At 37.1% G+C, this 27449-nt stretch overlaps 1 protein-coding gene across 2 annotated transcripts; it reads left to right on the top strand.

Moving 5' to 3' along the window:
• The first annotated feature begins 38 nt into the window (after positions 1-38).
• Positions 39-25920, top strand: STOML3 (stomatin like 3). 2 transcript variants are annotated; one of them, XM_002824192.5, is made up of 7 exons: positions 39-200; positions 15080-15183; positions 15264-15336; positions 19263-19345; positions 21459-21662; positions 23318-23452; positions 24793-25920. In XM_002824192.5, exons 1-7 carry the CDS (start codon positions 149-151, stop codon positions 25015-25017), a joined length of 876 nt encoding a protein of 291 aa, XP_002824238.4. In that variant the 5' UTR covers positions 39-148; the 3' UTR covers positions 25018-25920. The 2 variants fall into 2 exon arrangements, with proteins under 2 accessions (XP_002824238.4, XP_054385544.2); XM_054529569.2 differs by lacking the exon at positions 39-200 and adding an exon at positions 11830-11845 and having other exon boundaries at positions 24793-25017.
• The last annotated feature ends 1529 nt before the right edge of the window (positions 25921-27449 follow it).

Here is a 27449-nt window from a genome sequence, read left to right as displayed (position 1 = left end):
GGAGTTCACTAAAGAGAAGGAATGTCTTTCACTCTCTCATACTTTCTCCTCTCTCCTCTCCCAAGCATATCTGAGTTGCTGCCTGGACTTCACACTTAGCTCCAAACCCATGAAAAATTGCCAAGTATAAAAGCTTCTCAAGAATGAGATGGATTCTAGGGTGTCTTCACCTGAGAAACAAGATAAAGAGAACTTCGTGGGTAAGTTCCTTTTTCCTGTCTTAGGCTTGTTTTTACATACATGGCAAAGCAGGAGTTGTAGCATTATAGACAGGTATAGAGTAAGTACGAGATATATTTGCAGAAATTGGCCTCAATTTCATTTATAGCCCAGGATTTTGAATTCATTGCTTATGCTGATTTCATTTGCTTCTTGAACAGCAGTCTATAACTTGCTTTATTTTTCATTCAATTTTAGATAGAATTGGTGTTTATCTTTGTATTTCTTCTTTTTGTATCAAATAGCAAAGATATGTTGAAGAGGCTGACTTTTCTCCAGCTTCAAACATTTTCTGATGATGCTGAGATTAAAAAGAAAAGTTGGTTTGAGCTATATCCTGTTTGACAAATGGAGAGAAGTTGAGAAAAAAAAAACTTAGCTTATAAGTACCAACTACTATCATTAATACGAATGACTATTATGTGTTACAAAGCATTTCGCTTGCATTATCTCTTTAAATTTTACAATAATTCTGAGGTAGATCCTCTTAGAATCTCATTTTACAAATGAGAAAACTGAGCCTTGGGAAGTTTAAGAAGTTGTTCAGAAAGTGATTATGATGATGGTGTGCATGTGCATGTGCATGTGTATGACCTAACCTGTGCTCTGTACCTTATGTTGCCAAAAAAGCCATAATACATGTTAGAAATAGAGAACACATTTGGCATTACTAATACATGAAAGAAAAAACTAGGCTGCGTGTACTGGTGCATGTCCTGTAATCACAGCACTTTGGAAGCCCAAGGCAGGCAGATCACTTGAGCTCAGGAGTTCGAGACCATGGGCAATATGGCAAAAACTCACCTCTACAAAAAATACAAAATTTAGCCAGGTGTGGTGGCACATGCCTGTGACTAAGTGGGAGGTTGAGGTGGGAGGATTGCTTGAGCCCAGGAGGTTTAGGCTTCAGTGAGCTGAGATTGCACCACTAAACTCCAGCCTGGGTGACAGAGCGAGACCCTGCCTAACAAAGAAAAATAAAAAGGAATAAAGAAAGAAAGAAAAAGGAAAAAGTATACACTTAGAGACATTTACCTGAATTGGAAAAGAAATTTTTCTTTTGAAGTAGGCATGAAAAGCTTGAAGGCAGTAAATATCATCTGGAAATGCAAGCAGGAGATCTCAAGAGTCCCCTTATTTATCTTTCATGAGACATTCAGTTTCCATTTTAACAGGTGAAGACATCAACTGGGTAGATGGCATGACTGAAGCTGTATCATCGGTGAGATACTTGAAAGTACTCATGAGTTTTCTTGGTTTCGATTTTGAATATGAAAAACTGGCAATATCAAAGAATGAACAGAATGGGGCTTATATATTTGCAATGTCTGATTTCCTGTGCTTTTGTAGTTTCTTAGGAGAGATGCAGTCTGGACTATTCTCTGAGATTTGTGGACTAAGTTTGTCCTTGCAACTCAGATATATATCAAATATATAGATTATACAATATAACATATATTATATAACATATATCTTATATAATACAGTATATAATGTATGACATATAATGTAATATAGTATGTATAATATATATTATGTAATATAGTATATCTTATATAGTATATAATATATTATATACTATATAATATATAATATAGCATATATAATATAGTATATATAATATATACTATATAATATATACTATAGAATATATATAATATGGTATATATAATACATACTATAGTATATATATACTATAGTATATATACTATATACTATAGTATATATATACTATAGTATATAGTATATATACTATAGAATATATATATACTATAGTATATAGTATATATGCTATAGAATATATATACTATAGTATATATGCTATAGAATATATATACTATAGTATATATAATATATACTATAGAATATATATACTATAGTATATATACTATATACTATAGTATATATTATATTATATATTATATTATATGTTATATATATTAATATATAATATAATATATCATATAATATATAATATATAATATAGTATATTATATATAATATATATTATATATAATATTATATATAATATATATTACATATAATATTATATATAATATATATTACATATATTATATATAATATATATTACATATAATATTATATATAATATATATTATATATAATATACTATATTATATATCATATATTGTATATTATATATTATATATAATATACTATATTATATATTATATGTATAAAATATATATTATATATTTTATACAATATACTATCTTATATATTATATATAGTATAGTATATTATATATTATATAATATATATTTTATATATAATATATAATATATATTTTATATATAATATATAATATATATTTTATATATAATATATAATATATATTTTATATATAATATATAATGAATACTATATTATATATTCTATAATATATATACTATATGTATTATATATTATATTATATATACTATATGTATTATATATTATATAATATATATACTATATATTATATATTATATTATATATACTATATGTATTATATATTATATAATATATATACTATATGTATTATGTATTATATAATATATACTATATTATATATAATATAGTAGATATAATATAGTATATAGTATATATTATATAGAATATATAGTATATATAGTATATATTATATAATATAATATAGTATATATAGTATATATAATATATAGTATATATAGTGTATATATTATATAGTATATGTATTATATATTATATATAATATATGTTATATGTATTATATATTATATATAATATATATTATATGTATTATATATTATATATATTATATATTATATATTTTATATATTATGTATTATATACAATATAGTATATATATTATATAGTATATACTATACCATATTATATATTATACAGTTTATACTATATAATTATATATTATATAATACAGTATATATACTATATTATATATACATATAATTATATGTACTATATATACTATAATATACAATATGTAAGATATACTTATGAATACTTGATACTTGACAGCACATAAGTGGCACATAAGTGGCAAATATATTTTTCCAGTAGTCACTTTTTTTCACCTTTTTAAAATATATTTTCCAGTTGTCACTGGAATATATATTTAAAATAAACATTATTTTATTTATTTTAAATATTTATTTATTTATTTAAAATTTATTTAAATATTTATTTTAAATATTTTATTTATTTTAAATATTTATATAAAATAAATAAAATATTTTATTTATTTTATTTAATAAATATTAATAAAATATTTCATTTTATATAAATTTTATTTATATTTATAAAACATATTTAATAAATATAAATAAAATATTTATTTATTTTAAATATTTATATATAATGAATACATATTTTATTTATTTTAAATATATATTAATATATATCATTTAAATATTTATATATATTAAAATAAATATATTTTAAATATACTTTCCAGTTGTCACTTATTTTTTTCACATTTTTAATGATGAGATTGATATCAAATACATAAAATTTCAATATATAACATATAAAATATATTATATTTAAAATATAAAATATATTATATATAAAATATAAAATATAATATATACACAATATAATATATAATATATACACAATGTTATGTATTCGATAATATACACAACATTAAATATTATATAATACACAATATTATATAATATATAATACACAATATTATATAATAAATAATACACAATATTATATAATATATAATACACAATATTATATAATATATAATATACAATATTATATAATATATACAATATTATATAATATATAATATATACAATATTATATAATATATACAATATTATATAATATATACAATATTATATAATATATACAATATTATATAATATATAATATATACAATATTATATATTATATATTATACAATATTATATATTATATATTATACAATATTATATATTATATAATATAGTATATATTATATAATATATACAATATTATATAATATACAATATAGTATATATAATATATATTAAAAATCTTAATATATATATTAAGGCAATGTTATTCAGTCCTGTAAGCATTATAGACATTTGTCTTCACAAATGGTGAGGAAATTATTTAATATATAAATAACTGAGCCCTTGTTATCCTTTCCAGCAGGAACATTATGTGGGAGTGTGCTGCTGGCACACTTTATTTCTTTTATTTTTAGAGATGGGGTCTTGCTGTGTCGCCCAGGCTAGAGGGGAGTGGTGCAATCTCAGCTCACTGCAACCTCAGCCTCCTGAGTAGCTGGGACTACAGGCATGCGCCATCATGGCTGGCTAATTTTTGTATTTTTTTGTAGAAATCGGGTTTTGTCATATTGCCCAGGCTGGTCTCGAACTTTTGGGCTCAAGCGATCCTCCGGCCTCAGCCTCCCAAAGTGCTAGGATTACAGGCATGAGCCACTGTGCCAGGCCTGGACCAGCTTTTGGAAGCCACTTGTGTGCATCTGTTTCTAACTCCAAGCTCATGACATCACAAGGGTAGATTAGAATCACCTGAAGGGGTAGCTAATATTTACACAGTGGAAATGCTAATAAATTAAGGCTTTCTTCCTTTCCCCAAGGGTCAAATTTTTAGACATTTATTATCACATCACTACTTAATAGCTTTGACATTCTCTTCTCCCCCCTTTTATTCTTTTTTGATTTGTTTTGTTTTCTAAGAGTTAAAGTGAATAGGAATCTAGATCACAAAAATCTTAGATGCTCTTCTCAAAATTAACATGCAAAAGAATCTTCCTGGGGAGCTCCTTAAAGTACAGATTCCTAGCCCCTACCCCCAGAAGTTCTGGTACTTAGTCTATGTCTGTGCTGGGCTTAAGATTTTGCACCCCAACCAGCTCCTGTGAGCTGGTTTAGCTGCCAGGCTAAGAGAGCATTTTGGGTAGGACTATATTCCTTTTCAGCAATTCTGCACTTTCCTTAAAAGTGTTCCTTAATGCAAGCTGTGTGCGTACAGAAAAAGGAAGGAGGGAAGATGAATTACAGAGGATGAAAAGATATGTTTACCCCTCGTATTTTCCTTTAGATTTCATCTTTGATGATCAAAGTCCTTCATTCTCTAGAGAGAGAACCAGAATATTGCTGAAGTTCTATTTGCTGACTGTATCTTCACAGGATTGGAAGTGAACATAGAAAGGGAGATAGAATGGTTAACACTTATCCCCAAGCTCAGGAAAGGTGATTGTTCTCATTCCACATACTTTTAATTTTTCCTCTGGGAAGCATCTGGTCTTCCCTGCTTTGATAATGCAAAGCACTTCCTTCTTGTAAAACTTGACATGATTATTTATTTTAAATTTTACTTTTAAAAATGGTAAATATAGGCTAGGTATAGTGAGTGGCTCGTGCCTGCAATCTCAGCACTTTGGGAGGCTGAGGCAGGTGGATCACCTGAGGTCAGGAGTTCGAGACCAGCCTGGCCAACATGGTGAAACCTTGTTTCTACCAAAAGTAAAAAAATTAGCTGGGTGTGGTGGTGCCCGTCTGTTATCCCTTCTACTGGGAGGGAGGAGAATCACTTGAACCCGGGAGGCGGAGGTTGCAGTGATTCAAGATCATGTCCAGGGGCAACAGAGTGAGACTCCATTTCAAAAAAACAAACAAGCCAAAAAACAAACAAACAAACAAACAAAAAACAGGTAAATATATCAAAGAAAACTCAGAACAATGAAAACCACTTATACTTCCATTATTTAGAAATAGCCGCTGGGGGATAGAGCAAGACTCTGTCTCAAAAAAAAAAAGAAATAGCCACTGTTAATATTTTGGTTCATATTCTTCCAAAATTTTTTCTATTCTATATATATACTTCTATATACTTGTGATTCTACTGTCCCTATAATTTTGCATCTTTCTATTTGTTTCTTTTAACATCATACGATAATTATTTTCTCATGCTTTTATAAACTTAAAAATATATACATAATATGACATTGCGTAGATGTATCATAGTTTGCTTAATTATCCTTCCATTGTTATATTTTCAGGGTGGTTTTCATTTACCACTGTTGTAAATAACATTGTAATGGGACTTTGGACATAAATCTCAAGGATGAAGTATTTTTATTTGTTGTTGTTGGCAGTGCTGTTATTTCAAACAGAGAGAACTGAAAGCATGGGAGAATGGGGAGAAAGAAGAATGATAAGAATGATGCAAGGAAAACATTTTTTCTTTATTTTCTTCTTCTTTTTTTTAAATTTTTTTTTTTTGAGACAAAGTCTCTCGCTCTGTTTCCCAGGCTAGAGTGCAGTAGCGCAATCTCGGCTCTTGCAGACTCTGCCTCCCGGTTTCAAGCGATTGTCCCACCTCAGCCTTTTGAGCAGCTGGGATTACAGGAGTGTGCCACCACACCCAGCTAATTTTTGTATTGTTAGTAGAGATGGGGTTTCACCATGTTGGCCAGGCTGGTCTCGGACTCCTGACCTCAGGTAATCCACCTGCCTTGGCCTCCCAAAGTGCTGGGATTACAGGCGTGAGCCACTGTGCCTGGCCCTATTTTCTTCCTGAAATGATGTGTGAGTGAGGGTACAGTCAGGCGGAATGTGTGGAGAAAAATGCAAGGACACATGGTTCTTTGGTTAATTGACATTTTTGAGAGAAAATAGAATCTTGTCTGATGAACCATGATTTCTATACAAGGACTTTCCAACAGATCAGTAAATCTGTTATGTTGCTGAACATTGCCCTCATCCTGTACTTCAAAGTACTTAAAAGTATGCACTGCATCCATTCAGCATCCTCTGTGAAGCAGGAGGCGGAGACAAAAAATAAAATACCTGCGTTCAGAGCACTAAAAATTTACAGGGAAGACACAAGTTAGTTAAAAATTACAAGGTCCTATAAAAAAAGTTATGATAGAGGGTGTACAATCATGTGCTGCTTAACAATGAGGATACATTCTGAGAAATATGTTGTCAGGTGATTTTGTCACTGTGAGAACATCATAGAGTGTACCTACAGAAACTTCAGTGGTACAGCCTACTGTACACCTGGGCTATAGTGTACAGCCTCTGGCTCCTAGGCTACACACCTGTACAGCATGTCACCGTACTGAATACTGTGAGCAGTTGTAACACTATGGTAAGTATTTGTATGTCTAAACATAGAAAAGGTACAATAAAAACATACTATTATAATCTTATGGGACCACCATCATATATGTGGTCCATCATTGACTGAAACATCATTACGTGGTGCGTGACTGTATTAGAAACTCAAAAGAGGAGCACCCAAAGGTGAGCGTGACAGAGAAAAATCTTCCTGGAAAAGAAGGGGATGTTTGAGCTCACCCCTGCTGAGGAAAATGTGGGATGCAGAAGGGGGCTGAGGAACACAAAGACCTGTGCAAAGGGACAAGATGTGTGAGGACCTAGATTACTTTCTGTACTGCAGGGGGTATTCATGTGATGTTAGCACGTGGCTTGACTCCTTCATCTGGATCACCTAGACCCATACTGAAAGACCATCAGAAGTCCTGCTACTTGAAAAACAAATAACAAATGTGCGAAGAGCCCGTGTGTGAAACCTGGGCTCTGAGTGGCAGCCTTGTGGTTGCTGCTGCGTTGGGGTGATGGCGATGGGATTCAGCATGAGGAAGCTGCTGTGGGGGAGGATGCCTCCAGGGCATGAAGAGGGATACTCAAGTGGACTTTGATTGTGTTGGCAAAGTATATATTCTTAAGCCAAATGGCGGGTTTAAGGTATTCAATGCATTATTTTTACACCTTTTTGAATGTTCACTTTCAAAATAATGCCTTAAGTATTTCTAAGAAAAGAAAAGACAGAAAGCAAATGGTAAAAGGGAACATACAGTAGATAATGTGTTGTAAACTTCATGTAACTACTGAGCACAAATCATCCTTCTGGAGTTGAAATGTAAATCTGCCTGTTTGGAAAACTCTTAGGATTATGGAATTTTGTATTCATAGGACTAGTGTAGATAATAAGATCATCATCCAGCTCTGATTTACTAATTCTTCACCAAAGATCTGATATTTCTATATTTTTCTCAAGGTTCCAAAGGTTATCTGAAGGAGCTTATAATGTCAGTGGCCAGATTAGCCAGTAGAAACCCTCAAGGGTCTAGAGCTTTTATTATAGAATCTTGAAAATTTGGTTCTTGCACATATAGAGGAACCATTATCTAGTCGGACCAGAACATCCACAATTGATATTTGGAATCCGATTTGGTAAAAGAAAAAAACAGAACAAAATAAAGTGTAAATTTTCAAAGCAAAAACTGTACTGAACAAAGTTAAATGGCCAAGGAAGACTTTATTCAAAGCTATTGCAATGGAGGAGAGAGGCTAGAACTCAGTCTGAGCTCAACTCTACTGAAGCAAGGGGTGGCAGGGTTTTTAAAGGCTGGAGTGAGCTACTGGAAAAGTACTGGAATCCCTGAGGGGGAGGTCATAAGCCATCTAGTATATTTTGTATATCTTTATGACATGACAAAAATGATGAGACAGGTCTCAGTCATTTTAGGAGGTTTATTTGTCAAAGTTAAGGACGAGTGATCAGGAGTCAGGTTTATGCCTTTCTCTGAAGATGATTTTGAGGGCTTCAAATTTAAAGAGGAAAGAGTGGGCTATTGAGAAGTACACAATTTTCATGTAAGAGAGGGGTAGGGGAAAATAGTCACTCATGCCTGTGTCTGGCTCAGTGAATCTGAATTTTTATATAAGGTAACAGACAGATAGGGGAAAATTCAGGGAATCTGCATTTTTTACATAAGGTAACAAAGATAAATGGGACAGGGAACAATCACATGTGCATTTGTGCCAGGTGGACAGAGGGGTGATGCATCTGTAAAGATAAGCTATCCATTTACATTGCTATGGTGAATTTTAACAGAAATGCTTTAGGGTAAACATCTTGGAGCTCACTAGGAATTTCCTTGTGGGCAAAAATATGAGGGAGGTGTGTAGCTTTTCATCTTGTAACCATCTTATTTAGGAACCAAAAAGAGGAGGCAGGTTTTTTTGTGACCTGGTTCCCAGCTTGATGTTTCCCTTTGGCTTAATGAGTTTGGGGTCTCAAGATTTATTTTCTTTTCACAAGGTAGTTTCACAACTCAGAGAAAGGTGCCCACTGAAGTTAGGCTTTTACTTCCAACAGAAACTGATAGATAGGGGTGCTATTTTCTTTGATGTTTATATTGCAAAGGCTAGCTCCCAAGACCTTGAGAAATTTAGTCCTGGGTTGTGAAACTGGCAAGAGGCTTTTCAAAAGATTTAAATCTCAAAGAGGCAGAGAAAGAGTTTATATAAGCTAGTAAATCCCATTAATGAAACAATAAAAAATAAACGTATTTAAAAAAACAAAGAAAAAAGAATTTATAAAGACAATTTTGTTTTTGTTGTTTTGTTATCATTATTATTATTATTTTTAAAGAAAATGCCCTAAGAAAAGGGAGATTAGGGGCCTAGAGTCAGGAAGAAGCCCGTCTAAAATTTAGTCAAGCTGAGATTTGCTTTAAGGTTTTGTGCCCACTATTATATCTCTGAGATTCATCCATATTTTACATACAGCAGTAGTTTTGTCTTTTTTTCTTGCTGAGTAATATTCCTTTGAATATGAATATACCACAACTTCATTTATCCATTCTACTGTTGATGGATTTGGGCGAACTTCATATCTTGGCTTCTGTGAATAAAATGGCAATGAACATTGTTGAACATATTTTTCTCTATCATCAGTAGTCATTGCTCTCAGGTATTAATTGGAAGTTGAATACTGACTCATAAAGTAGATACATGTTTAGCTTTAGTAGACACTTCCAAATAGTTTTTGAGGTGATTGTACCAACTTAACTTCCAACAGCACATTTGAGCACTCTAGTTGCTCCTCAACCTTGCTAAACATGGTATTGCCAGTCTTTAATGTTTGCTATTCTGGTAGCTGTGTACTGGAATCTTATGGTGGCTTTGACTTTCATTTTTTTGATGTGTAATGTACATCATCCTATTCTGATTGTTTAAAATCATGTCATAATACTTAAACAGTTATTTCTGCTAAGAAACTAAGAGACTATTTATGATAACACAGATTTGTGATAAAATATTGTAGGTAGTATTGCTCTAATATTTAAATACTCTTGACCAAGCTGAAGTTGAGAAATAAACAACCAAGTCACCTAGCCTGTTTTATTTACTATAATTCATTTCTGTTTCTAATATAATTTAAGTGGGGCTAGTGATACAGAACATTCTCTCCTACTTCCGAAGGCTCACACAAGTAGCCAATCTTGCCTTGAGTGTTGGGCCCTGGTCCTAAAGGGTATTTAATCTCCTTTGGTGTAAACAGCTGTATCTAAGCACCAGGAATAATGCCCTGGGGATGTGCCTCTACCGGTGAACATTGGCTTTGCCTCACTCCCTAAGTCAGTAAAGGTAGACATGCACCACTGTCAGTTTGTGGAATTTGTGGGTATCACCTTACTTAATGAGAGATTAAGATGATGGCGGCAACACTAAACCAGGAAGTTTTCTGGTTGCAAGATGAAGACTTGGCTTTGGTTACCTCTAAAGTCCTTCAGCTGAAGTTCATGGGTGCCTCTCTTCTTGTCAGTGGCTCTGGGCCTCAGCTTCCATAGCTGATGGCTCTACCTTTTTCTTTGCAGATTGAAAGGAAGGTATTGATTAAATATTTTGCTGCTGTTGTCACAGCCACACACAGGGAAGTCTCCACATATTTCACCAGCTGCAGACTTCCTAGAAGTAAGTGCAGCAGAGTAATTAGCCTAGTATGGTATCTGTTTCTCCTGTTTCCATAACTGCCCGAGGGATTCTTCCTGCCAGCTGCATAAAGACCAAGGCATTGTAGTAGAGGCATGTTTCCCATTTTATTCTCCAGCACAGCGTTTAGCATAGAACTGATAAAATATTTATTAAATGAATGATGAAACCAGGGGCAATTTGTTTGGGGCAGCAAAATCCAGTTCTCTACTAGGAAGTAGGCATATGACATGGCTTTATGGTTATGCAACAATTGTCCAGAGAATACACACATTTGTGGATTTGGTTCAAACAGATGATCAAATGTGGTCATCACTTAGTGACCAACAAAGGTATTGTGCAGCCCCTTTTTCTTCCATCATCCCCTCAGAGCCTTGTATAGCTTGAAGTAGGGCGATTTCTGAAGAACTTTGTATTTATTAATACAATCCCAGCATATCCTTTTAGTCAGAATTGTAATCTTCAAAAACTGTTTTCAGTATAGCATCCTAGTTTCAACTGTGGGAGTGAGTGGGGAAAAAGAAAGGCTGCCAGGAAGAGTTACTCTGTGTGGTCTCATTCCCAGCTGTGCATACTCACAAGGCTGAGCTGGGAGCCTGCAGGGAAGGTGACAGCAGCACTCACAGCCCCACTTTAACTGGCAGCTAATGAGACCCCCCAGGCTCCACCAATTCTCCCAGAAGCCACGGCCTGGGTGATTCTAATGCTCCAATGTAAATCTTGGAAGAATAGTCACATTCTCTTCTCTTGTCTCTCTCAGCGTTTCTATTACCTAATGGAGCTGAGCTTCATGTGCACATGTAATGATGCAAGGGCTTGATGGAACTCCAGAGGCGAACTTGTAGGTCAGTGCAATTTTCTCTGTGACAAACACTTGCTTATGCAGCTGGTGTTAAGGCTGTGTCTACTTTGGAAATGTCCAGGGCTTGGCTCCAGGCATTAAGCACAGCTGGTGTCCTATTGGAGTTCCAGCTGCCTGTGTGTGCTGTGCTGCTAAAGTCATAGCCCCGGAACAGCCCAAGGCTTATGAACACCAAATATTGCAGTGCCAGGAGGGAGGAAACACACCAAACGTGACAGGAACTGTGCTGCTTTCACAATACTTTTACCAAGATTTTATAAAGATGCATGTTAGCCCAGTGAGACATGTATAAGCACAGTTATTACAGCCTTGTCTGTATAGGCAAAATTGCAAACAACCTTAATGATCAATAGGAGAATGGTAAGTAAACTGAGACACAGATATAAGATGGAATAGTATGCAACAATAAAGAAGAATGAGGTAGATGAGTAGGTAATGCCATGGAAATCTATGCATGATAAGTTAAAGTAGAAATGTGGGTACAGTGTAATGCCATTATCACAAAATAAAATTTACAAATCAAAGCCAGTATTTTCTAAATGTAGATATGTGTATGTAAATACATATGAGTGGGTCTATAGAGAATGCACACCAAACCCGGTAACTACAGAACTTCTCTTGATAAAAGTGGGACTGAGGAGAGGATGGTTCAGGGAACTTTAGTTGTGTTACTTGAATTTTTTTTTCAATGAGAATGTGTATCTATAGGCTCTGTCATGAATACTAAAAAAGCACTAATAAAATTTGACAAAGATTCTATGAGAATGCATAAAGTATCTTTCCATCTTGTGTAATGATAGTCTGATTCACCTCCATGTGGGTCCAAAGCTTTGGGAGGTGATATTTTAGAAATTTAAATTTCAGAGTATTCAGGCAAGCCCTTATTGTTCAGAATATATATGTATTTGGAGTCTATAAAAGGCCATTTGTACTCAAAAGTTTTTAATACAAAATACGTATCTAAAATGTAGCTATTTTCACCTATCAGAATGTAACGACTGAAAAGGTTGAAATGATTTAAGAACAGGACATGTGGGAATAAGCACATCTATGCTGTTGGTGAGCGTGGAGGTTGGTACAAACTTTTTGAAAGGCATTTATCATCTATCAAAATTGTATGGCCTAACACTTCTACTACCAGGGATTTATCCTACACAAGTGCACAAAAACACACATTTAAAAACATTCATCAAAGCGTCACCTATAAGAGCAAAAGCCCAGAATTCTCCTAAATATTCATGAATTTGGCTCAGGTCTCAAAAAATTAGTAGCAGTAAAATGGGTAACTGGGGATGGATTTGAGGTAGTATCATTTAGGTTTAGTGACTTTCTGCAATTGAATATGGAAGAGGCAATGATGACCTGCCTAACCTGGGCAAACGGGTGGATGGTGAAGGCATTAACTGAGATAGAGACAGTATATGGCGTTTGTAGGATGAGCTGGCTGGGGATATCTAGTCCTAGTGCTTGTGTATGGAGAATATAAATCAGCTGGAGGAGATCACGGGATGAGAATGGGGGTGGTTGTCAAGGAGAAGGGAATAAGGAGGAACAAGGATTTAAAAGGAGGCAAAATGGGCCGGGTGCAGTGGCTCATACCTGTAATCCCAGCACTTTGGGAGGCCAAGGCAGGAGAATCACTTGAGGTCAGGAGTTCAACACCAGCCTGGCCAACATGGCGAAACCCCGTCTCTACTAAAAACACAAAAATTAGCCAGGCGTGGTGGCAGGTGCCTGTAATGCCAGCTACTCAGGAGACGGAGGCAGGAGAATTGCTTGAACCTGGGAGGTGGAGGTTGCCGTGAGCTGAGATTGCGCCACTGCACTCCAGCCTGGGCGACAGAATGAGACTCTGTCTCAAAAAAATAAAAATAAAAGTAAAAATAATTAAAGGAGATAAAATGGTGACTATAAAGAATTCTAAATTAAAAGGGTCAGACCTGCTTATTTTACAAACAAGAATCCCTGGCTGGGCAAGGTGGCTCACACCTGTAATCCCAGAACTTTGGGAGGCTGAGGCGGGCAGATCACAAGGTTAGGAGATTGAGACCATCCTGGCTAACATGGTGAAACCCTGTCTCTACTAAAAAAGACAAAAAATTAGCCAGGTGTGGTGGCGGGTGCCTGTAGTCCCAGCTACTTGGGAGGCTGAGGCAGGAGAATGGCGTGAACCCGGGAGGCGGAGCTTGCAGTGAGCCGAGAGCGCACGACTGTACTCCAGCCTGGGCGACAGAGCGAGACTCCAACTCAAAAAAAGAAAAAAAATCCAGAGACTTCAGAAATTATATAATTGATGTAAGTAAAGCTACAGAGTTTTAGGTGGTTGAAGTAGGATTTTAACTCAGTCTCATCTTATTGCAAAGCAATATTCATTAAGCCAAAATGCACCTACTATGATAATGTGTGATTAGCAAGAAGAGATCTTATGTGATGAACTGATATAACAAAACTTTTATGAAAAGTTAGAAATGGCAAATATCAACATCTGACAACAAGTCCCTGGAATACATATTCATCTGGAAATGGGAATAATAGTAGAATACCTGTTTAAAAGTGTAGATGTTAATGTATGGCCCAGGAGCCACATAAAAGTAATCTTATTTAATCCTCATCAAATTCTCTAAGATGGGTAACTTCTAGCCCCATTCTACAGATGAAGAAACAGAAACCCAGAGACTGAGTGGTCTTCTATCCTAATGCTTTAGAATTGGTAAGTGACAGAGTTCATGTAAAAACTCATACCTCAGGACTTTGCAGGATATTTTTCCATGTGCCACATTGTCTCCTTCTGCGGATAATAGTACTTACCTACCTGCCTTAAAGGGTGCTTTGAATTTTACCTCGAGAATTCACAGGACCCAGACATCTGATGATTCTGGTGTGGATGGTCCAGAGATTACATTTTGAGAACCATTGTTTATGTGTTTTGAGAATAATAAACCATAGCAGCCCTATAAAATGTAATAATAATAATTTCTGTTTATTGTTATGAGATTTTTCTTGGAAGGAATAAGTCAATTTTAATTTTTAAAAACCTGAATAAACATTTGAGTGTATGTACGTGTGTGTGACTACATCCATGGTGTAAATGGATTTAGGTTTCCTATTCAGCCACATCAGGCTTGGCCAGCTGTCTGGATAGGTTCCAACCCATGCAGCTGGGTGGCTTTTTTAAGAACCCCATTGATCACAGATTTGCTTCCTTCTTATTTCCTAGGTGTCAACAATAAACGGCTTGGTGTATGTGGCAGGATCCTGTTTTCCCTCTCTTTCCTGTTGGTCATCATTACTTTCCCCATCTCCATATGGATGTGCTTGAAGGTAACACCCTGGGAAATAAACTAGGCTCCTGTATGAACTGACAAACCATTAGGACTAAACGTTCTCCCTTAATCTCCTAGATCATTAAGGAGTATGAACGTGCTGCTGTATTCCGTCTGGGACGCATCCAAGCTGACAAAGCCAAGGGGCCAGGTATGAATGACGCTGTGGCTGCCCCTGACAAAGATCAGGGACACCTAATACTACTGCTACCACCTTCAATATTTTTCCTGGTGGTGCCTATTGAGAGTCAAAGAAAAATTGCTAGAAGCTGGTGCTCTTGCCTTTTGGTACAACAGAAGAATGCCACCTTTTTATGCAAGTCAGTGGGAATGATCACCAGTTTGAGAGTCTGGAAATCTGGCCCGGCCTCCTAATTCTCCCTCTGAGAGATTCAGTGAATGTGAGCAAAGGGTGGCTCTGGTTACACTGGCTGAATGTCACTTATTACCAGGGCCACCAGGAGAATGTGGGAAGAATAAGAGGGAAAGTAAATGGCCAACGTAGACTATAAGTTACTCAAGGAGAGTGTATTGAGAGCTGATGTTTGATGCTCACTCTTTGAAAAGGGCTAATGGAAAAGCAAAAGGTAATTTCCTCTTGTGGCAAGTAGACGCATAGAAAGATAGAGCTGGAAGCCATTGTATGACGCCTTTTGCCAAATCCCTTGGTTTTGAAAATAAAGAACGTGAGGCCAACATAAGTTTGATGAGTTATCTGAGATTATCCTTATAGTTAGAAATAAAGATGAGCTTTCAGGCCTTCTGACATCTAGTATAGTATAGTGTTTATTTCCAACCTTTCTTTACCACCTTGAAAGAGAAAATATTCCAAATAGTCATGTTTTAAAAGAAGGTAGTTTTATTTCTTTGTTTTTTGTTTTTGCCTGGGGTTGGGGTGGATACTAAAACTATAAGGTACTAAAACTCCCTGAACTAAGATATTGATTTAATACTCATAACTTCTCTGAGCATATATCTAGTTGAACCATAGGAAATTGCTAAATTTGTTTTGACTCCCAAATATGGCAATTTCACGGGATTAATTCTAATACTCTGGAAATGAGGGGCTATCAAAAGCTCTGTCTTAGAAGGCACATGAAAACAATCATTACTAGCTATATTTCTCTGATAACATTTGCTTTCTGCCCCCATTATGGCTTATTTGAATAAACTGTTCTCTCTGCAACTGGAAGGTTTCTGGGGTAGGAACTTTCCTAAGCACCATGATGCTCTATGTGCTTTACCCTTGGCCATAAGCCATGGATCTGTTAATATATAAAAAATTATGGGAAACTTCAAGAGGAGAAGCTTGTGAAGGAGGCTTCTTGGTCTTTCTTTCTTTTTTTTCTTTTTTTCTTTTTTTTTTTTTTTGAGACAGAGTCTCTCTCTGTCGCCCATGCTGGAGTGCAGTGGCGTGATCTCGGCTCACTGCAACCTCTGCCTTCCAGGTTCAAGCGATTTTCTCACTTCAGCCTCCCGAGTAGCTGCGATTACAGGCACCCACTATCATAACCGGCTAATTTTTGTATTTTTGTAGAGATGGGGTTTCACTATGTTGGCCCGACTGGTCTTGAACTCTTGACCTCAGGTGATCCACCTGTCTCGACCTCTCCAAGTGCTGGGATTACAAGCATGAGCCACCATGCCTGGCAGCCATTTCAAGTATAATCTTACTTGTCTAATTTCATAAAGGACCTAAGAAAAAGAAGATAAAAACTACTTATAGATGTTCTCGTGAGTTTGGCAAAGCAAGAATCATTCAACTGAGGTAAAACAGCCCAGGATTAACTTCCTCCCGGTTGTGTCCCACCTGGTGGGGTTGAGATTATAAGTTAAAATAAAATTGGATCCCAGAGAAGCAGAACAGACAGAACTTGGAGGCCTCTAGAGAAAAATATATTACTTTTAAATGAATTTTCCCCGAAGATTTCACTATTAAATGTCTCAGGATAACAATTCTCATCATACATGTCTCTGGGGTTAATGAGTTACCTCAGCATGTCATAAGGACAAGAGGGAAACAAGCCAAATTGCTAATGGAAAACCTCTCCACTTTCATAAATTGCAAATTATTCTTGAATAATAGCTGACACTTCATGAGCATTTAATACATACCTGGCACTGTATTTAGTACTTTATTTCATCATCATGTTGAATCATGCTTAATCTTCACTACCAGCTTATATATATTAGGTAACCGAAGTGTTAGGTGAGTTTTCCCTGGTCACAAGGCTACTAGGTAGTAGGGTTGGGACTTAACTCTGTCTAGTTCTCAGGTCCATGATCTTAACCACAGTGACCTGGCACCAAAAATGGAAGTTAAGTTTAGAGGCCAAAAGAAAGAAAGCACTTCACCGAACACTGAGTAAAGGGGTGGTGATACTGCCGCCCCTTTATATGGTGTTCAGCCCCAGAATTGGTTTCTGCTGCGAAAACAAAAACAATAATGCAAAGCCTTTTTGATTAATGGAAATAGATTAGTGTCCCCATCTTGCTGACATGGCTTGTGGTTCTAATCTTTGTAGCTCTCACAGTAAAGAACAACATTCACCAGGGTAATGTTAAGAGTTCCCAGTGTCCTTAAATGAGCTTTCTTATGCCTATCCTTCCCTGACCCAGCCCCAACTTAATGCCTCACAAATCAGAAAGAAGTAGATGTGTTTACAGCGGGAGAATGCTATTATACATGAATTAGATCATGGCTGTGGAGAAACTATTAACTCTGGAATACATTGATTTACAGGAATGTGAGACCCTGGGAAGATTTTAATTCAATAATACTTCATTACTATTTAAATTGACTGAGAATGTTGGCAGTCACTGATATTCAAAGCCAAATCTATTACTTGAATCTGTTACATAAGTATCTTTATTATAAGAAAACTACTTTCCAAAATATTTTATTTTTTTGGTGGAGTATTTGAGCAAATACAAAATACCAGATCATGTTATTTTTCCCGTAAACACTTTAGTCTGTATATATATATATAGCTGATAAGGACTTTATTAACACCATGCTGCCGTGATCTGAGTATTTGTGTCCCCCCAAAATTCAAAGTTTGAACCCAATCAGCAATGTAATGATATTAGGAGGTGAGGCCCCTGGGAGGTAATTAGATCATAAGGGAATCATCCTCACTAGTGGAATTAGTGGCCTTGTAAAGGAAGTCTCAGAGAGCTGTCTTGTCCCTCCCAGGACACCACATGACCATCTATAAATCTGGAAATGGGCCCTCACAAGACACTGCATCTATGAGCATCTTGATCTTGGACTTCCCAGGCTATATGAAATAAACTTCTGTTGTTTATAAGCCACCCGGTTTATGGTATTTTGTTATAGCAGCCTGAACAGACTAAGACACATGCCATTATCACAACCATTACAATGAGCAAGAACACCTTAATATCTTTTTTTTTTTTTTTGAGACAGAGTTTTGCTTTTGTTGCCCAGGCTGGAGTGCGGTGGCACGATCTTGGCTCACTGCAACCTCTGCCTCCTGGGTTCAAGTGATTCTCCTGCTTCAGCCTCCTGAGTAGCTGGGATTACAGGCATGCCAGCTATTTTTTTTTTTTTTAGTAGAGATGGGGCTTCACCATGTTGGCCAGGCTGGTCTTGAACTCCTGACCTCAGGTTATCTGCCTGCCTCAGCCTCCCAAAGTGCTGGGATTACAGGCGTGAGCCACCGCGCCCAGCCTTAATGTCTTTTAATATGCATTCTGTGTTCAAATTTTCCACTTGTCCCAAAGGTGCTTTTCACAATTGGTCAGAATATTATTTTTAATTAATGTCCAATTAAACACTTGGATAGAAGTAGATTGTTTTAAAAATAAAAACCAGAAATTAAATGTCAGGGATCTTTAGCTTCTTACCAAAAGACTTCACTTCCCAGGCAATTACTTTTCTTTAGTCACTGACTAAGAGGGTGAAATCATTTTCCTCAGAGTTTCATGTGTGCATATTGAGGATCATCTGAGAAACATGTATTGCCCCATGTAAATGATGCACAAGGCTGCTATGAGACTACTTGTAGTTATTTTCAATAGAGCAACACTTTAAACTGATTTTTTCTCTCATAGGTTTGATCCTGGTTCTGCCATGCATAGATGTGTTTGTCAAAGTTGACCTCCGGACAGTTACTTGCAATATTCCTCCACAAGAGGTAGTACTGATTAAGGATATGTCACTCGAAATTAAACTTGTATTTTCTCTATTGTACGGACAATTACAATTTTATAGTACACTTTTAAACTATAGGAGGGAAGATGAGCTGAGTACTCCCACAGACCTGCTTGAATTGCTGTTGGTGGCTCCCAAAACTACAAAGAATTTGTTTTGCCAAATGAGAATGAAGCCAAGAGCAAGGGTTGAATTGCTAGAAGACTTAGAATGGCCTGGTGTGAGAAAGCCTGACAGCAGAGATCTAGTTAGCAGGGAAGCTGGGATGGAGAATGACAGAGCAGAGGCTTGGAAGAGACAGACAGTCACTGTATGAAGGAGCTGAATTGAATCTGACAGAGGGCAGATGGAGGGCAGTGGCTGGTTTTGATACCACCCTCTCTATCACTTTCTCAGAAGAATTTTTCATAATATCCACACGAGTCATATTTGCTTTTGACTTTAAATTATTTCTGTGTTTGGATGCAATACAGAGAGCAGGCATAAGGACAGAGGAGAGGCTGTACAGGGCCCACTTGTGTTTGTATTTCATGTAAGTCTTTTTTTTTTTTTTTTTTGAGACAGAGTTTCACTCTTGTCAACCAGGCTGGAGTGCAGTGGTGCAATCTCGGCTCATTGCAACTTCTACCTCCCAGGTTCAAGCGATTCTCCTGCCTCAGCCTCCCAGGTAGCTGAGATTACAGGTGCCTGTCACCACACCCAGCTAATTTTTGTATTTTTAGTGGAGACAGGGTTTCACCATGTTGGACAGACTGGTCTCTCGAACTGCTGACCTCAGGTAATCCGCCTGCTTCAGCCTCCCAAAGTGCAGAGATAAAAGGCCTGAGCCACTGCACCCAGCCCACATAAGTCTTTTAATTCTTGAAGTACTACAGGTAAATGACCAAAATAGTAACTCAGCAATAGGGAAGAGGAACAGAGTTACTAACTATCATGTCATCCTCTCATAACCAAAGTGATTCAGGTTAGAGGAAAAGAAATTCAGGACCTAGGATATGGGAGGGCAATGGTGATAAGAAGACAAAAAATCAACATTTATAAATATATGTTAATTTTCTTCTGTCTGGTTCAGGAAACTCAACCAGGACTCAAACATGATGTCTTTGTGTCACTTAGGAACTGCAGAATACTTACTTTTGAATTCAGCCCCAGGTCAGACGTGGTGGATCATGCCTGTAATCCTAGCACTTTGAGAGGCTGAGGCAGGAGGATTACTTAAGGTCAGGAGTTCAAGACCAGCCTGGCCGACATGGTGAAACCTCGTCTCTACCGAAAATACAAAAATTAGCTGGGCATGGTGGCATGCACCTGTAATCCCAGCTACTCAGGAGACTGAGGCAGGAGAATCACTTGAACCTGGGAGATGGAGGTTGCAGTGAGCAGAGATTGCGCCACTGCACTCCAGCCTGGGTGACGGAGCCAAACTCTGTCTCAAAAAAAAAAAAAAAGAAGAATTCAGCTGCAGTCAGGAGAGGTTGGGATGCTTAGTGACCTATAGTAGGGACTTTTCTGGCTCTGTAATGGACAGTTCTAGGTTCTGCTTCCATAGTATACCCAGAAATCTCTCATTTGCTCCAAAACATCCTGTCACATTATTCAGAATGATTGATGCTGAGCCTCTCCACAGAGCTAAATCGATTTTTCTTTACATGGTCTCTGGTGCCATCTATGTTTTCTAAGAACCACTGCTTCAAGTCTGATAAAAACTGAAAATGAAAAAGAGTACAGGTATCAGGGAAACAAGTGTTTTACTTCTGCCTAGAAGACTGAAGATAATAGAATGACACAAGGGCTGTACTGTTAACATTTAAAATGGAAGGGCCTGTTCTTAGCATGTCAAGTCAAGTGTTTCTGCCTATAGGACGTGAAGCTTCCTAAAGATGAAGTCACAGGGGTAGGTATCATGATATCTTTAGAGGAATTGCGTATCAGCTGGGAAGATATTCTATCCAAGCCAGGACAGCTTTTAGGTGACTGTAGCATGAGTTGTCGTTACTGCTCTCCTTCTGTGGAGGATGGCTCTTGGGCTGGCTGTCACTTTGTCAGTAGTGGGGAAAGTCATAAATAAGTGATTTTGCCCTGTTCTTACTCCACAGATCCTCACCAGAGACTCCGTGACTACTCAGGTAGATGGAGTTGTCTATTACAGAATCTATAGTGCTGTCTCAGCAGTGGCTAATGTCAATGATGTCCATCAAGCAACATTTCTGCTGGCTCAAACCACTCTGAGAAATGTCTTAGGGACACAGACTTTGTCCCAGATCTTAGCTGGACGAGAAGAGATTGCCCATAGCATCCAGGTAAAGACACCATGAACTAATAGCCTGTATCTTTAACTCATTAATTTTAATTATCAGTGATTATTAAATATCAGCAGTTCAAACATCCCCCACCACATGCATGCTTGCACACACTCACACACAGACAACTGCTCTAAAGGTGAGCTTCAGTTGTGATTTCACTTACCTGTTACCACAAGAAATATATTTAAATATCTGAGTGCAAGAAGGCAGTTGCTGAAATTGTGCCCCTTATCCATTTTCTTTGGAATTCAAACTTATGAATTAACATCTTACAAGTATAATCTTTTTTGAAGAAGTTAGAGATCAGATTTATTTTTAGGTTAGATTACTCCAGAAGTGCAGCCATTCCTCAGGTAGCCTATATATTTAAATTAAGTGTGAAAGTTAAATTCAATTGAGACACCATAGACCTATCATCTCTAGAAATTCTTACACCATGCCACCAATATCACTAATAACATTAATAGTAATGATAATTATAATATCAATAAAAATGTAACAGCTATCGATCTCATCTCTTACACACACGAGTTTATGGACAAGAATACTTCTGTATTTTCTTAGATGAATTACATTTGGATTCTGAGCTTCTTTTCTGTAAGTCAATTATACAAAGAAATTCAACTTTGGTTCTTCTTGGCCTCTCCTCTAGTCCCTAAGGTAGAGGAAAGATCCCAAGCTTTTATAAGGCAGTAGGAGTTCTGCATGATAATTCTCCATATTGTTGATATGTGCCCCACAAATTTAACAACTCAAAGGTATCCCATCCACAGCCAGGTCACTGACTTCTTGTGAGGTCTCACTATCTCAGGTCTCATATCCTGCAGGGATCACAGAAAGGCAAGGGAGGGATCACTGCCCCCACCCCTTTAGGGGAGCTATCCTTCTGATCCTACCATTTCTCAAGACACTCATCGTCTCCAGGATGACCAGCAAGATATCTTCAATGGTTTTAAGCTTTTACAAAAGACAAGAGTATCTTTGACTTTAGGGTGCTTCTGCCTTGAAAAATATGCCTTGCTTCTTTAAAGCTGGCCATAGAGCAGAAGTTAAACAGAGCGAGATAAATAATATCTCGAAAAGGACCCAATAATAACATGCACTGAGTCATTGCTAGGTACTGAGAGATATCTTATATGTATTGTCTCCATATCTAATAACAGTCCTGAAAGAAAACCTTTTATAGGTAAGAAAACTGAGAGCCAGATAAGTTAAGAAACTGTCCCTATGATTCACAAATGCAAATGGCAGAGCCAATGCAAAATCCAGGTCTGTCCGAGAAACCCGTTCATTGCTGCCTGCTTGACACCAGTGACAAGCAAATTTGGGATATTTGCTCAAATCTAGATAGATCTCATATACCTCCTTGGGAATGGTTTTGGGGTAGATCCTGCTGATAGACACCCACTAAAAGGTCTGCCAGGTTTAATTCCTGAATTCTTAAAGAGATTCACTTTAAATTTCAGAAAATGATCAATAAGAATGTTAACTCTTATTCTCTTCCTAAATTGTCTCACTCCAAATGCTGTAAATGCAAAAAAAAAAAAAAAAAAAAAGAGAAAAAAATGTATCTTGCAAGTATAAAACATATCAGAAACATATATCATATCACCTGTCTTTCTTATTAGTCTTTCCTTTTAATTTGGAAACAGACTTTACTTGATGATGCCACCGAACTGTGGGGGATCCGGGTGGCCCGCGTGGAAATCAAAGATGTTCAGATTCCCGTGCAGTTGCAGAGATCCATGGCAGCTGAGGCTGAGGCCACCCGGGAAGCCAGAGCCAAGGTAAGGGCTGTGCAGTTCACACATGGAGGGAGAACCGCCTAGTGTTGGGGCCAACAAGGATAGGACTTGAACAGAAGATTGAGTCTCTCAATTATTTTCATAAGAAAGGGGTTTCTTTTCACAGTTTTACTGAGAATTTTCCCTGAATTAAAAGGTAACCGGCAGCTTACTGTACCTTGAGGAAGTTTGGTAGCAGGTCTTGGGTTAAGAGGATGCTCAGTAACATACTCAGCAACTTAGCCAAGTAGATCCCAACTCTAGCCACATATCAGTGTTCCCTGGGGATAATTTAACAAAACAAAACAAAATATCAATTTCTAAGCCAAACCCAGGCTTGAAGCAGTCTTAAGTGGGCTAAGAAACCTATATTTTCATAAAGCTGGTGACTTAGATGTAGCCAACATGGAGCCTGTCTTTTGCGCATTGTTGTTCTTGTATATTAAATGTTGCTGGAATAAACGGGGGCAATTAAATACAATCCAGGTAAGAATTACAAAATGTAAGCACGCCCTGGCTCTGAATGTCCTTGAATCTGTTGAGATTCTGACTTTCATGCCTGTGTGGATAGCTTTCCTGAAGTATCAGAAACCAACTGGGATCTCAAGCCTTTGTGTATCCTCTTTGGAAACTTACTTGTTAGCTGATGAAGGTGTTTCTTTGACTCATATCTGGTTTATCTGCTAAGCTCCAGCAGCTTCCAGTAAGGGACTCAGCAATGATAGAAGAGAGATCACTTTTGCACACAGGCAGGTGGCCACAGATGGGGCAGCTGAATCACTCTTGGACAGTCTGAGAGCTAGAAAGAGCGATGTACTTAAGAGACTGCCAGTGTTACAAGGCTGGCATTTATTGCTACTTGTAATCAAGAGCCAAGAGAACTAGAAACAATTCTCGGTTTGTAAGAATGACACCAAAGTGGCAACAGAATGAACTTAAAAACATCTAAGATAAGTAAAAATGATAAAAACATCAGTTAGAGGCCTTAAATCTCAGACTTCTCTGGAAATGAATGCAGCAAGTAGCGAGGCTCCAAAGTGCTTCAAGGATTAGGGTAGATGCCAAGTATTCATTTGTATTCAAGAGAGTACTTTTATTTTTGTTTGATGATAAAATCTAGGGACCTGTGATTTGTACAATATCCCTCCTTGCTTCCTGCAACCTCTTTGAATTTCTCTAATTATGTTAGGAAGTGAAACTCTTATCTTCACCAAAGAAGTAGATGAAACACATGTGGCAACATGGGGGCTGGGAAGAGATGTATCTATATGGACCCAGAAAAAGAAAACACTAGTTACAGTGTAAACTTTTATTTCTGAACGATTTTATTTCTGTCATTTCAGGTCCTTGCAGCTGAAGGAGAAATGAATGCTTCCAAATCCCTGAAGTCAGCCTCCATGGTGCTAGCTGAGTCTCCCATAGCTCTCCAGCTGCGCTACCTGCAGACCTTGAGCACAGTAGCCACTGAGAAGAATTCTACAATTGTGTTTCCTCTGCCCATGAATATACTAGAGGGCATTGGTGGTGTCAACTCTGATAACCACAAGAAGCTTCCAAATAAAGCCTGAGGTCCTCTTGCAGTAGTCAATTATTGCATAGAGAGTGGTGTCTATTCCTATGGAGAAGCCAGCAGTTAGAAACGGTGATAATTTCAACACTGTTTGTGTAACAGTAACTCCACAGACGGAAGAGCATTGGCAGGAAAAAGCTCTAGAGGCTATACAGAGAAGAAAAAAAAAAGCAAAAATGAGACCTGCATATTACTTTTATTTTTAGGACCATAATCAACTTTGTAATATTCTTATATAATTAATTGGTGGTGGTCTGTGACTTTGTAGCAGGAACTTTCTGCTATGTAGTATGAGAAGAAATCATTGGGTGACTGTGACTAATGTTTCAGAATTACTTTTTAATTGTTTTAAAAAGCACTCCAGATAATTTATAAAGTAACATAGGCCTCATATTTACACTATATATTCGCTTTATAATTCCAAAGTGGTTATTTGCTAAATCTCCAATGGTTGCAATCAAACCCCACAATGCTGAAAACAGAGATTGATTTTGATGTTAAGAACAAAAGAAGTATGGAAACTTCCAGGCTCAAACATGTCTCCCGTGCCACAAGGCAAACTGTGCTCAGCTCACAGTCCAGGTCTCTTGCTGCATGTCCTGCAGGGAGTGGCCAACTCTCCACCTTCCAGCACCATTGTCAGAGGGTGGGACAAGGCACATGAAAGTGGCCAGCTCCTGTCAATTTATTTACTTACAAGGGAGAATGCTTGGAAAGGTTGCGTTGCTTGAAACCACTGAGGAGCATCACCCTGGGAATTTCATGTTTTCACTCTGTTCTTAGTCCCAGGAGCCACAGGTAACTGAGAATGTTTGTGAACTCTATCCACATCCCCTCCCCCACCAGCCAAATAACCTGTTAAAAACAAAGAAGGCATAGAATATAAATGAATTTCAAGTTACTTTGTGGGAGGTTATTTTGTTGCCATGGTGCATTTTCTTTTTGGAATCAGTTTTGAGAAATGGGATAGAATTTTTAAAAGTTATTATTTATGGACCGTCTTTGTGTTACACTGTGCTCAGCCCTTTAGGGATGTCACGAAATATCTTTATTTTACAGATAAGGAAGTGATATTATGAGGCTAAATGATGTGGCCAAGGTTCTCCAGCTAGTGAGTGTTGGGTTAAGATTGAAAACCATGTCTCAGTCCAAAGTCCTTGCTCCTAAACATCATCAAGTTTTATTTTGAGGAAGTGTGAGCCAAGGGAAGAGAGCACTCTAGTTCCTTTTTGCTGTCAACACCAAACTTTTAGGTTCTGGAAGTCCAGGCACCTACTGTAGTGTCCAGGACTACACGTGCGTGCACACATATGTGTATGTGTGAGCACACCATTCCCACGTGCTTCATGCTCCTTTTCACACTCCACGCATACCCTCCATATAACCTCACCACCCTCACATCCTCCACCTCTGCTCCCATCCCCTCCCTGTCCTTATCACACACATCCTTTTGACACACAGGCATCAGTTACATAGCGCAAAACGGGGATCACGCTCTATCTTTGCTTTCATAACCCTCCCCCAAACCCCATGAAACCATATGATTTTTGGACAATCCACAGCTTCTGAATCTAGTACTTGATCCTACTGACTTGATGACTCCAGCACTCATGTTTAACCCACTAAGGCTCATACATTTTCATTATATACTAAGAACTTGCCTTTTAACAGGGATTGAGGACTTAGGGACATAGGCAGAAACCTAAGATAGGTCATCCACATCAGCCAGAATCTGAGTCCATGAAGTTACGCCATTTAGACACTTAACTGATAGCCCTCACATCTTCACAACAATGACACAGGTTCAACCCAGGCCAGGGCACCTCCAACATTGACAGCCACGGGAGAAGGAGGCCCTGCTTATACAAGGACATCTTGGTGGCCCACTGCAAAAATCTCTTTTTAGCCTTGTTCTGGAAGTCTAGAGTTATTCCTTTTTTTTGGTTTCAGTGATTTGCATTAAAAATGCAAATCTTTCCTGGCAATGTACATCAAACTGTAAACTAGTGGTTCTTGCTGGAGGTAAATATTGTCTTACTCATTTAGAACCCCTTTTTAAAAATGCACAACCTGTTTGCATCCCTGTGGATTGACAATGGGGGTATGAGAGCTATATCAGAATATTTGAGGCTGCGGGAGATGCAGTTTGAAAACTTCCTAGGAAATTCAAATTATTCCACCCCTTCCAGTACAAAGCTTCATTAATTCTTTAGCATTATGATAGATCACTTACCGCATTAGTTACTAAAGGTTGACTAAAGAAGTCTTCTGTGAAGGTGAGTATATTTTGGGGCCAAAGGTCTGGAGAAGAATCAAGAAAGGGTAAGAGTTCTTCTGGAATGTGAATGCCAAGGCTGATATTCAAAACACAGTCGTATGCACCTCTAGCATAAGACTAAAGGTTTTTTTTTTTTTTTGCTTGTTTGTTTG

This window comes from Pongo abelii, chromosome 14 (assembly GCF_028885655.2).
Source record: "Pongo abelii isolate AG06213 chromosome 14, NHGRI_mPonAbe1-v2.0_pri, whole genome shotgun sequence".
Taxonomy (NCBI): domain Eukaryota; kingdom Metazoa; phylum Chordata; class Mammalia; order Primates; family Hominidae; genus Pongo; species Pongo abelii.
Note: the sequence above shows the minus strand (reverse complement) of the source record. Positions and strands in the feature narration are given on the sequence as shown.

Coding starts and splice junctions, on each gene's coding strand:
- STOML3 (XM_002824192.5), top strand. CDS start 149: ATGGATTCTAGGGTGTCTTCACCTGAGAAACAAGATAAAGAGAACTTC. Junction 201..15,079: donor AGATAAAGAGAACTTCGTGG/GTAAGTTCCTTT, acceptor CTTATTTCCTAG/GTGTCAACAATAAACGGCTT. Junction 21,663..23,317: donor AGATTGCCCATAGCATCCAG/GTAAAGACACCA, acceptor ATTTGGAAACAG/ACTTTACTTGATGATGCCAC.